Genomic DNA, 12,876 nt, shown 5'->3' with positions numbered 1-12,876 from the left:
TATTTAGGCATGACAAGATGACATTGGCAAATCTCCATTGTTTTCTTCACCCCACAATAAGATGAGCGTAAACACTAAACAGGCAACCACTTTTAATATCAGTTGCTGTATAAACTTGGAGAAAAGATTAGGCATGAGAAGCTGACCTGAAATTATTGGAACAAATAATAGAAATAATATAAGAGAATTATGTTTTTTTTATAGTTTTACTGTTGAGTACACAACTACCACAGATACATTTTTAGTGTGTGCTTACTGTATGTCATAGTAAGAGTTCACTACTAAACATCTCAGTGATCTCCTTTGGCAATTGGCGCCACTTAACCCACATAACACTCCTTTGTTACGTTTATCTTTGTAAAGTTGTGCAAGTGTTTGTGGTGTTTCAGCATCTTTTGACACGGACTTATCCCGGATTTTTGACTTTTCCATGATCATTCCATTCACTTTCACCGCCATGTTTACATACACTTCCCTCCTTGATGGCTGCACATCTGGGTACTAAACACTTTATAAGTTTCCATCCACCGGCTTCAACCATGCATTACATTGATTGTTCAGGAGACACAAATCGTTGAACTTTTACTTACCCATCTTATGCAAGTCATTTGGCTTTGCTGTGGTCTTTCGTTAAGTTTTGTCCGCTGCTATGCTAACTAAGCTGTCAACACACAGTAATAGCTGCTGGTGTTCCATCAATTCTGAGCGGGCAGCACAGTTAGTTCCGCTGTGTAGTTACGTTATAGCGTCCTCAAAAATCGAAATATTTCAAAGCGACACTGAAGTTAATGAATGTTTTAAATAAAAGTAACGCCAATAGATTTTTAAGACCTTTCAAAATCGTATTTAAGACCTTTTATGAGATTTTAGGAGAATTTTAGACATTTTAAGGCCTTAAATTCAAATTATTGGATTTAAGACTTTTATTAGACTTTTTAAGACCCCGCAGATACCCTGGTTTAGGGTAAAAGTGACAAGAGTGCACATTTTAGGAACTATTTTTATGACAGTATAACTTTTTATTAGAATGCTACAGAAATGAAACTTCGATATACCTAAGAAATATGCCAACACATAATTGTTGTCTAAATAGCTGACAGCACAAGTGCAAGATAATTGTGTCTTGCCTATTAGACAATCAAGGTGCTGTCAGCACTGGGGAGCTGCGGTTTACGGAGGGAAATAAATATTCCGGCATGTAATGTGAAGCATTCGCCAGTGTGAAGCAGAGCATGAGCTCCTCCCTTGAAAAACTAGGCCGCATGAAGGATTTGCAACATGATCAATGAGCCCAAACGCACCTTTAAAATGACAAGTACCTCACCAAAGTGAATCTGATGGAGCAGCAGACCTGAACCCAATTGAACACCTGTGGGGCGTCCTTGAGCGAAACGTGTCTAACATCATCTTGATCATGAGGGAGTGGAAGAGGACTCCTCTCACAAACTGCGAAGCTTTGGTGAATTATCTGCCTTAGAGTACTTGTTAAGAATAGTTAAGTGGAACCTCAATTTACGACCCTCTATTTTTTGAACTTTTCGGTTTACGAACCATTACATCGCGCAAAATATGCCTCTGCGTGCGAACCATTTCTCTGTGGGTGAACGCTTCATTTAGGCGCCTGCAGACAAGAAAGCAGGGCGAAACATTGTTGGGGAGGCGGAACCTTCCCCTTGACTTGCTGCACAGGAGGAGTCACATTCTAAAGCCTGGAATATACTCTTGCATCACGTAGCTTGTGTCCCCCCTGACGGTGTCTTGTGTGATTTATAGTTCTTCCATGGGGTATGGCACCAGAGGTGTAATTTTCTTCCAAAACACTAAGAGGCAGTGTCACCAAAAGGAGCAACTGCAGCTGTTGTTGACTAGGTATTGTGTGTTTCTTTCCTGTGAACACTGTCTACACTGGAACTAATCATCCGCAATCATCAGATTACTTTTAATGGTTTAATCGTTTTACTTATAAACCAGAGGAAAATACATTCGTAAAGATGGACCGGGCAACTTCTGAACGAGTCGCGGCAGAGAACACTAGTATTATTTGCAACGCTATTTATCGTTCGGGTCATGGGACAAGAGAGAGCTATCATGTAAATAAAACTGTTAAATAACTATTTTAATAATTAACATGCTGTATGGTCATGTTCAGAGTTCACAAATGTTTGTAAAATGTTTGAAAGATTATTGACGGAAAATGAGAAGCGAAGTGTGTGTGAGAGAAAAAGACGTGCGTGCATAAATAAATAATAATAAATGATAAATTGTATAGCGCTTTTCTACCTTCAAGGTACTCAAAGCGCTTTGACAGTATTTCCACATTTACCCATTCACACACTGATGGCATGCAAGGCGCTAACCAGCGGCCATCAGGAGCAAGGGGTGAAGTGTCTTGCCCAAGGACACAACGGACATGACTAGGATGGTAGAAGGTGGGGATTGAACCCCAGTAACCAGCAACTCTCCGATTGCTGACACGGCCTCTCTACCAACTTCGCCACGCCATCCCCATGAGAGAGAATATGTTTCAGAACTAAACCTGTCGTTAGCACAAGATTGACAACAAAACACACATTCAATAATTATTTTTTAGAGTGCAACGAGATATTAAGTTGTCATGCAATTGTTTAACCACTGTTGTTTTAATTTCATACTAGGGCTGGGCGATATATCGATATATTTTCAAACAAGATATGAATTATGAAAATATCGTAATATCCATCCATCCATCCATCCATTTTCTACCGCTTATTCCCTTTGGGGTCGCGGGGGGCGCTGGAGCCTATCTCAGCTACAATCGGGCGGAAGGCGGGGTATCGTAATATCGTTATAATTTATTTCACGTTAAAATGACCAAACGCCGCTTATTTGTTGTGTTACTTGTTCTCCCTTGCAACACTCAATGGGTTATTAAACCCCCCCTCCCCTTTCAAGACGTGCGTGCCGATATATTTTCACGGGAAAATATATCGATATATATATATATCGAATATCGAGTTTAAGTAAAATATATCGAGATATACATTTTTGTCCATATCGCCCAGCCCTATTTCATACAATCATTTGTGCATTTTAAGCACAGAGTCTGTTTGCTTGTGTTCAGATATCCTCCTCGGCAAAAACTGACCAATCCCAGCTCTGCGTTCTGCGTCGCCGACGACGCGGACCTAGGACCTAGTCAAGCATTTAAAGCGGAGACATGATGTCGGACATTTAGGGGGAGGATGCGGTCTCAACCTCGGTAAGAGTGTTAGCTTCTACCTTGCCGGCTAGCTAACAAGAATGAGATATATAACTACAACTTTAGCCAAAGTCAGCCAGCTGAACTTTGTCGAAAGTACTTTTTAAAGCAGCGTCAATTTCCAATGCTGAACACACACACACACACAAATGTAGAGGTATCCTTAGATTAAACATAACATTTAATAGCCAATATTTTGTTAATTATTCAAAGATAGAATTCTACACATTGAGTCTACTAGAGTGCTAACACTGCCAATAGTTAATCAATAGTCAATATGCCAGCGTGCAGTTTTTTAAACATCACAAAATGCTTTTCTTTTTGAGGAAGTTAGATTGTGTTTTGTTGTTTGTTTTCATTGCTGCTATTTTAACTGTTTTTTTTAAATACATATACAAGGTTGATTGTTTTTTGTTTTTTTTAGCACTTTGCCTTTCCTTTCTTTTGAATATACAACATTTTATTAGTCATGTTAATTTTTGTAACAGCTTAATGAACAGCACAGATACAGTATAAATACATATTTATGAAAGAATTAGTAATCTTTGTTGTTCGTAGCACTTGCCTACAATAACTTAGGCTGCAGAAGTCAATGGAAAAATTAGAGCCATTAAATATGTGTTCGCTTTATTGTCTAATTAGTCAACTAGCAGGGGTGTCAAACTTATTTTCATTGAGGGCCACACCGCAGTCATGGCTACCATTATAGAGGATCGCTTGTAACAGTAAATAATTTATGAATTTGCCTATGAATTTGATTATTTTACCTTTTTTTTTAACGTACAATGTAAAAAAAATCTGTGGATTTTATTACTGTTTTTTACAGAAAAAACTGGCAGCTTAGTTGCCAGACTTTTACTGTAAAACATATGTTTTTTTGTTTTTTTACAACATATTACTGTAAATAGAAAAATGTTTTTATTTTATTTTGGCAACTCAGCTGCCAGTTGTGTGGTACCGTTAATCCATTTACAGTAATACAACGTAAAAACATCAACCGTGGATTTTACGGGAAAAAAAACTAAACTGACAGCTCAGTCGACAGAATTTTCCTTAAACAAAAAAAAAAACCTTGGTTGTTTTTTTTTCAACTTACATGCTGTAAAAACCTCCGTAAATTTTACAGTAGAATCTATTGGTCACTTTTATAGTGAACAGTTTGATGGATAACTTACTTTGCAATCATAAGTTAAGCAGATATTTAAGTATTTATTAGAATTTTTAATATAAAAGTTAGATAAGTTAATATTTGTTGCAATATTGGACACAATTTTTGTTCTGTCAAAATGGAAAAAAAACAACTAACACCTTTAGTAAGGAAATAAGAAAGTAAAGTAAAAAAATATAAGGTATTTTATTGACACAAATTATTTCCAGGCTTTTGCGGGCCATATAAAATGACGTGGAGGGCCTGATCTGGCCCGCGGGCCTTGAGTTTGACACCTCTGCGTTGAGATAATCGTTGACTAATCGACTATCAGAATAATCGTTGGTTGGTTGCAGCACTCGTGTGTTGACCTATTACTACACTGACTGCTTTGACAAATATCGAGGTATAATTTTCCCAGGAGAAAATATTGTGGAATAAATATGCTTTCTGAAATGTGAGGGCTGCACTCACTTTGGTGGTGAGATCAAGTATTTACAGTAGGAGTATGTGAGAGAGAACGAAACAGGAAGTGACTTACATACTTAATGCTATCGTTGTGTGTCTTGTAATCCATTAAGGTGTTGGGGGGAAGGTTGAGGACTCGTCGCAGTGTATCTCTGATGCGGGTCGTGGTAGACCGGTCGCCGGCTGTTTTGTTCCAGATGGAAATAATGTCCTCCTGGGTGGGTCCAAAAAGGTGATTTGTTTTTAGGAGCGTCACACTCTTTCTATAATACTGAGGCCACGTGTGTCTACCTGGAACCTGACGGACACGACGGCGCCGCAGATCTCCTCTCCGACCATGAACTGCTCTCCCAGCATTGCCAGGATCAGGTTCTCCCAGCAGCGCGACGCCAAGCCTTTCCTCAGACGGATGATACACCTCCCACCCATCTTGTTGGCATCGTCCTGCACAGAATCGTACCATCAAAAAGACGCCGTAGAAAATCATACCGTGATCGACGCTATACGCTGAGATGCTCACCTCCCACATGGGTTTAATGCCTTCTTTGAAGAGATGGAAGTCACTGTGGCCCGTTATGTCGCCTGGTCGGATCATGTGACTGTAGAAACGCCAGAACTGCTCCACCTTGGGGAGAAAATGTTCAGCATCACGGGATGAAATAAAAGTTGATATAATAAGTTGATACCATCCCGCAGTAAATGCCCTCCAGACCATGTGGAAAATGTATTTTCTTATAACATCTTTTCTCATATCATGGCTGAACTGCAGAAAGGACCTGGCACATTGTATTAATGCATACGGCGTACATTTTTCTAACAATATGAAATAATATTCTTCAGTTTGACAGCACTCATTGAAAGGACCAATACTCAAGGAAAAGGAATAGTCCAAAGAAGTCGGAGAATTATGCTGCCAAAGAGTAACATGTCGTCCCGATACCAATATTTTGGTACCGGTACTAGTACCAAATGTATTTCGATACTTTTCTAAATAAAGAGGACCACAAAAAACTGCATTATTGGCTTTATTTTAAACATAAATCTTAGGGTACATTAAACATATGTTTCTTTTTGCAATTTTGTCCTTAAATACAATAGTTCACATCCTGGACAACTTTTCTTTTAGTAGTAAGTAAACAAACAAAGGCTCCTAATTAGTCTGCTGACATATGCAATAACATATTGTGTCGTTTATCATTCTTATAATAATTCTTTAATAAGAAAATTGAACTCATTAGAAAGGAGATTAAAGACAACGCATCCCAGCTACAACTGGGTTCTATTAACACAGATACGACTGTATATACGACGGATACTGCCCTCCAAAATAGTCTCTCTCTTTTTGATGAAATAACAGAGGAATTGCTACGGCGTGTAAATGGGATAAAACAAACAACATGTTTACTTGACCCACTTCCTGAGAAACTTATCAAGAAGCTTTTTGTAATATTAGGTCCATCAGTGCTAAATATTATAAACGTATCACTTTCCTCTGGCACTGTTCCACTAGCATTCAAAAAAGCGGTTATTCATCCTCTGCTCAAAAGACCTAACCTCGATCCTGACCTCATGGTAAACTACCGGCCAGTGTCCCACCTTCCGTTTATTTCGAAAATCCTCGAAAAAATTGTTGCACAGCAGCTAAATGAACACTTAGCGTCTAACAATCTCTGTGAACCTTTTCAATCCAGTTTCAGGGCAAATCACTCTACGGAGACAGCCCTCGCAAAAATTACTAATGGTCTATTGCTAATGATGGATGCTGATGCGTCATCTATGTTGCTGCTTCTTGATCTTAGCGCTGCTTTCGATACCGTTGATCATAATATTTTATTAGAGTGTATCAAAACACGTATTGGTATGTCAGACTTAGCCTTGTCTTGGTTTAACTCTTATCTTACTGACAGGATGCAGTGCGTCTCCCATAACAACTTGACCTCGGACTATGTTAAGGTAACGTGTGGGGTTCCACAGGGTTCGGTTCTTGGCCCTGCACTCTTCAGCATCTACATGCTGCCGCTAGGTGACATCATACGCAAATACGGTGTTAGCTTTCAGTGTTATGCTGATGACACCCAACTCTACATGCCCCTAAAGCTGACCAACACGCCGGATTGTAGTCAGCTGGAGGCGTGTCTTAATGAAAATAAACAATGAATGTCCACTAACGTTTTGCAACTCAACACTAAGAAAACGGAAATGCTGACTATCGGTCCTGCTAGACACCGACATCTATTTAATAATACCACCTTAACATTTGACAACCAAACAATTACATCTGGGTATTATCTTTGACCCAACTCTCTCCTTTGAGTCACACATCAAGAGTGTTACTAAAACGGCCTTCTTTCATCTCCGTAATATCGCTAAAATGTGTTCCTTTTTGTCCACTAGCGACGCTGAGATCATTATTCATTTGTTCGTTACGTCTCGTCTCGATTACTGTAACATTTTATTTTCGGGTCTCCCTATGTCTAGCATTAAAAGATTACAGTTGGTAAAAAATGCTGCTGCTAGACGTTTGACAAGAACAAGAAAGTTTGATCATATTACGCCTATACTGGCTCACCTGCACTGGCTTTCTGTGCACTTAAGATGTGACTTTAAGGTTTTACTACTTACGTATAAAATACTACACAATCTAGTTCCATCCTATCTTGCTGATTGTATTGTACCATATGTCCCGGCAATGAATCTGTGTTCAATAAACTCAGGCTTATTAATGAATTCCAGAGCCCAAAAAAAGTTAAATAAACATTGATTGATTGATTGATTGATTCTATTATTTAGTCAAAATTATGAGGGACAAGCTGTACAAATGGATTATTAATCTACTTGTTCATTTACTGTTAATATCTGCTTATTTTCTGTTTCAGCATGTTCTATCTACGCTTCTGTTAAAATGTAATAATCACTTATTTTTCTGTTGTTTGATGCTTTACATTAGTTTTGGATGATACCACACATTTAGGTATCGATCTGATACCAAGTAGTTACAGGATCATACATTGGTCATAATTTAAGTTCTTGTGTGTCCAGGGACGTATTTCCTGAGTTTATAAACAATATGAATTTTTAAAAAAGGAAAAAAGATTTTGTGTCGATGAAAAATATCGATGTAATCATTGTACTATTGACTAGATACGCTATTGTACTTGGTATCATTACAGTGGATGTCAAAGTGTAGAGCCACCCGTGGCATTTGTTTACATTGTGATGCCGGTGAGCTATTGTATCCTCCTACGGTGTGTAGTGAAGCATGTTTAGCTATTCCTCGTCCTGCCGGGATGATACTTGTAAGAAACGTACTTTATTTATCGCCATAGAGGCCAGGATTAGTGATTTAGGAGTCGCTAAAGCACTGCCTAATGCGGATGGACATTAGCTGCTAGCTAGGCAGCCATGTTTTAAAGCACTTCTTCCTGAGGGCATTTCAGTGTTATAACTTCACCTTTATCTTTAGTTTTTAAGACAAAATGCTTCCATTCTCCCTTTTCTGTCTACACATTGTGTCTGCTTGTAAGTACTCTGTGATTGTGCGCTGGCAAACATGCTCCTCTGCTTGTAAAACCAGCAATGTCAGAACATGACGACGACGCGTCGTCATGCCTGTAAAAAAATATGGCAAACCGGTACTTTTCAAACAGAGTATAGTACTATTTTTGATTCATTAGTACCGCAATACTGTACAACCCTAGTGCCACGTGTTAAAAAGTGTAAATACATGGGGTGTCAACTACTAATACCCGAAAGAGACAGGACGAACCGAGGCAAAGCTGCCAATCTGTTTGATGTTCTGCTCGTAGCTCTGAGTGCTGGCTGGTCGACCTGGGTTTCGTCTGGAGTACCAAAATGTGTAGTTGTACTGTAGAGGGTGCTCACCTGCCCCTGGTACCACCATCTGCTACAGAGGGTTCAAAAGTTCAAGTGGTATCGAACACATATGAGTGTATATTGCTATTTGACACTACAAGCTCACCTTTTTCTTTGCAGAGTTCTGCTCCTGGTGCTCGTCTTCATTGTTTTCCTTCTCACTGTCTTTCGGTGAGCCTTGGTCCTGGTCGTGGTCACCGCTGTCGTCATCTTTCAGACTGGGTTTGATAGAAACACAAACTTGGCATTTGGCTTTTATCAACTTTAGCAAAAATTACCCAGAGGCATTTTTAGCTTGCTAAATCTAAACTAAAACAGTACTATTTACCTACTCTCTCAGAACGCTGAGTTCTAACTCCTCACTTCACTTTATATTTTGCAGATGTCTTGCCATACCTTATTGCCCTCCAAAAAAATCTCCCTCTTGTTGAAGAAATAACATTAGGAGGAACTCCTGCGACTTGTAAATGGGACAAAACAAACAAAATGTTTACTTGACCCACTTCCTGGGAAACTTATCAAGGAGCTGTTTGTAATATCAGGACCATCAGCGCTATATATAATTAACTTACCTCTGGTACTGTTCCCCTAGCATTCAAAAAAGTGGTTATTCATCCTCTGCTCAAAAGACCTAACCTCGATCCTGACCTCATAGTAAACTACTGCCCGTTGTCCCACCTTCCCTTTATCTCGAAAATACTCGAAAAAATTGTTGCCCAGCAGCTAAATGAACACTAAGCGTCTAACAATCTGTATGAACCCTTTTCGTCTGGTTTTAGGGTAAATCACAGAGGCATTTTTAGCTTGTTAAATCTAAACTAAAACTAAAGCAGGACTATTTACCTACTCTCTCAGAACGCTCCTAAGTCTAAGTACCTTCACATTTTACCTCACCAAATGGATCATAGTCATAAATTAAGTCACATGGTCATATTAAAACACAAGCAATGTTTACATTCCACTTTGCTGTTCTTAAACATGGGGGCTAGCGGGTATGACCCGCAGGGTGATGTGATGCGTCTAGTGCAGCCATCCTAGTTGCATGCCTGTCTGCTGCTTGCTGTGTTGCATGCCTGCTGCTTGATGCCTCTCGCTTCCAGGAACTGCCGCTGGCTGGTTGAATCAAGAACCAAGCGATGGAAAAGCAGAATGCGTAAGTCTTTCCTCGCCAGTACATAGCCTCTCCATCACCAAGACCTTTGCTGTGCCTCCTCGTGGCAGTCCCCGGTAACTGTGTGCCTTGCGGCCTCAGGCTAAACAGCATAGGATCCCCCGTGGGTGGATAGCTTAGCCTCCATCCAGGCTACCACCATCCGACTGACCAGTGCCTACTGGCTAACCACTTGGTTATAGGCTACGGGAGAAAACCCCTAATGAAAAATCTTTGGCGAGGACCCGCAATAGGCAGTCACCAACAGACCGGTGCTCTGGCAGTCCTCTGCAACCCCATGAGGCAGAAGGTCGTCATGAGCTTTTCATGCCACTGGAGGACGCCACATGTGGCCAAGACAAAACAGTGTGGGTAGAGACTACGCACTTCTACCACCACTTAAATCAATTCACTGCGCAGGTGTTTTGCTCCTCCTCAGCCAAATTTTAGATGGAAGTCCGCCCCCAACTGAAGAAAACACCACCAAACAAGAGACTCAACTGTGAAGCACTTAAATTCAAGCACTCTGTAGACCAGCTCAGAGCACAGCTTGCAGAAAATGTGTCTGCAATCCCCGATACCCACCTGGACCCTGACATCAACACCTGCTGGAACTCCCTAAGGACTGCCATCCATCAGGCAGCAGAGGAATCCCTTGGGTACACCAGGCGTAAACATCAGGACTGGTTTGACAACAGTGCACCGGATATCTATAAACTTCTCCAGGCAAAACACAAAGCCCATTCTGCTTACCTGGCCAACCCACAATCCATCACACTAAAGACTCGACTCTCCTTCATAAGAGCCGAAGTTCAGCGTACCCTCAGAGCCATGTAAAATGACTGGTGGATCAAGACAGCCAGCGAGATCCAACTCTATGCTGACACCAACAATTCCCATGGATTTTATGATGCCATCAAATCCATATATGGTCCACAGAGAAAAAACATAACCCCAGTCAGATCGGCAGATGTAGTCACCCTCTATAAGGACACACCCCAGATCCTAAATAGATGGGCTGAACATTTCAACACTCTCCTTAACTCCGAAAATCCCTCTGACCAGGACGTTTTCACCAATTTCCCAACCACTCCCCCTGTCGACCACCTGGACTACCTTTGCTGAGGTCCGAAAAGCCATCCAGGGCCTAAAAAACAATAAAAGCCCAGGCCCATAATTTAAGTTCTTGTGTGTCCAGGGACGTATTTCCTGAGTTTATGAATATAATATGAATTTTTTTTAAAAAAAGAAAAAAGATTTTGTGACGATAAAAAATATCGATGTAATCATAGTAATATCGACTAGATACGCTCCTGTACATGGTATCATTACCTCTATGTTGAGGTATTATTGTACGAAAATATATGTGTACAGTGACATTATCAACATCCTACAGAATAAACATTTCCAAGGGTTGGATATTCAGCTCTTTAAAATGTATACTGTATACATCCAATTGCACAATTGACGCCATTGTGGCAATACATGATGTAAGTTCTAGTGATTTAATGATGATTTCAAGTGTCACAGGCTGCAAATAGAGCTGCAGATGTGATGCCTGTCATAGTGTACATGTGCACACCTTCATTAAGTTTCAGTTATCAGTTTATGTGGAACATACATACGATATAATGTAATGCATCACACAATTCCAGTTGTTTCATTACAGCACGTCCGAAAAGGAGTAGAAAGAACAGAGCTTATTTAATCCTACCCCTTTTCATACCATAGCAATTTCATCCAATGTCCTTGTTGTCTGTAACAGAACAGTGAACAAAAAAATAATAAATGAATAATATACCATAGTAAGCATACAAATATAAAATACATAAATAATCTTTGTCTCAATAAAAAAAAGAAGGGAGAAAAAAAGGGTTCAAAATGTTCATCATAATTATTGTTCTGTGTACTTTGTGAAGACTTGTAGATTGAACAGTCTCTTAAACTGAATCATATTGGTGCTTTGTTTGATTTCTTTGCTTATTCCGTTGCATAGTTTAATTCCAAATACTGATATGCTAAAGGTTTTAAGTGTCGTTCGTGCATACAAATGTTTTAAATTAGATTTTACTCTAAGGTTATATTTATCCTCTTTTGTTGATAAGAATTGTTGTACATTCTTGGCTAGCAGGTTATAGTTTGCTTTGTACATAATTTTAGCTGTTTGCAAATGCATCAAATCGTTGAATTTCAAAAATTGTTATTTAATAAATAAAACGAGAACAGTGTGCACACGCAGGGGCGCCGAAAAGGGGGGGTAAAGGAGACGGATTCTAGGGGCCCATGATGGAGGGGGGCCCAGAGAGGCCCCTAATGATGATGAAATTATAATACAGAAAAAATAATGACACTGTGTTGGGGGCCCTGTAAAGATTATTTTCATGGGGCCCAAAATCCCTAGCGGCGCCCCTGTGCACACGTCACGCATCAAAGCTCCATGTTCCGTCTTCCAAGCCGCAGCGGGCGTCAAGCTTGAGCCGAGCATGCGCACGCACTCCCCGGCCATTCAACAACTCTATACCGTGGATTTGCGGCCTGCACGCACAGCCGGGCTAAGCTAAAGCTAACAACAGAGAAAGTTCTCTGTGATAACTTGTCAAAATACTTCAATTTGGGTGACATGTGTTGTTCCAAACAGGGATAGGAAATAAATTAAAGCCGACACTCGTGTGTGTTTATAGGTTAACACTGATTGTAGTCAAAAGCGTGCATTTGTCGTTTGACAGACACGCCTCTCATTTAACAACACAAGACTCGTCAAAAGTTATTTACACCACGCACTTGGGAACATTCCTTCGTTTTCCACCGCGCATTGTGAATACATCTCAAATTACTTACGCGTCAAATTTGTTGTTCATTATTTTCTTAGTCGGCCGACCTCAGCCTCCAACAGCCCTGAATTCCGCAGCAACGGATGCGCGCACAGCATTGGGGATGGAGCGCGCACGCATACAGGCGCGCGCTCACGTGCGAGAATTAGGACACCAAGAGTTGTGACTG

General features: G+C 40.3%; 1 protein-coding gene across 5 annotated transcripts in view; it reads right to left on the bottom strand.

Moving 5' to 3' along the window:
- Window positions 1–12,876, bottom strand: part of eif4e2 (eukaryotic translation initiation factor 4E family member 2) — a 15,140-nt gene extending 2,264 nt beyond the window's left edge. For 2 of the 5 annotated variants that reach the window (XM_061979739.2, XM_061979740.2), the window contains exons 1-6: window positions 12,715–12,876; window positions 8,833–8,944; window positions 8,620–8,757; window positions 5,374–5,478; window positions 5,145–5,297; window positions 4,927–5,067 (exon numbers count right to left, since the gene is read on the bottom strand). In XM_061979739.2, coding sequence (XP_061835723.1) covers window positions 4,927–5,067; window positions 5,145–5,297; window positions 5,374–5,478; window positions 8,620–8,757; window positions 8,833–8,944; window positions 12,715–12,734 — 669 coding nt within the window. In that variant the 5' untranslated portion in view covers window positions 12,735–12,876. The remainder of the gene's footprint in view (window positions 1–4,926; window positions 5,068–5,144; window positions 5,298–5,373; window positions 5,479–8,619; window positions 8,758–8,832; window positions 8,945–12,714) is intronic. The other 3 variants (XM_061979737.2, XM_061979741.1, XM_061979738.1) reach the window with 3 other exon arrangements.

The sequence above is a fragment of the Nerophis lumbriciformis genome, linkage group LG19 (genome assembly GCF_033978685.3).
Source record: "Nerophis lumbriciformis linkage group LG19, RoL_Nlum_v2.1, whole genome shotgun sequence".
Lineage (NCBI taxonomy): Eukaryota > Metazoa > Chordata > Actinopteri > Syngnathiformes > Syngnathidae > Nerophis > Nerophis lumbriciformis.
The sequence above is the reverse complement of the archived record's forward strand: the minus strand, read 5'-3'. Positions and strand labels throughout refer to the sequence as shown.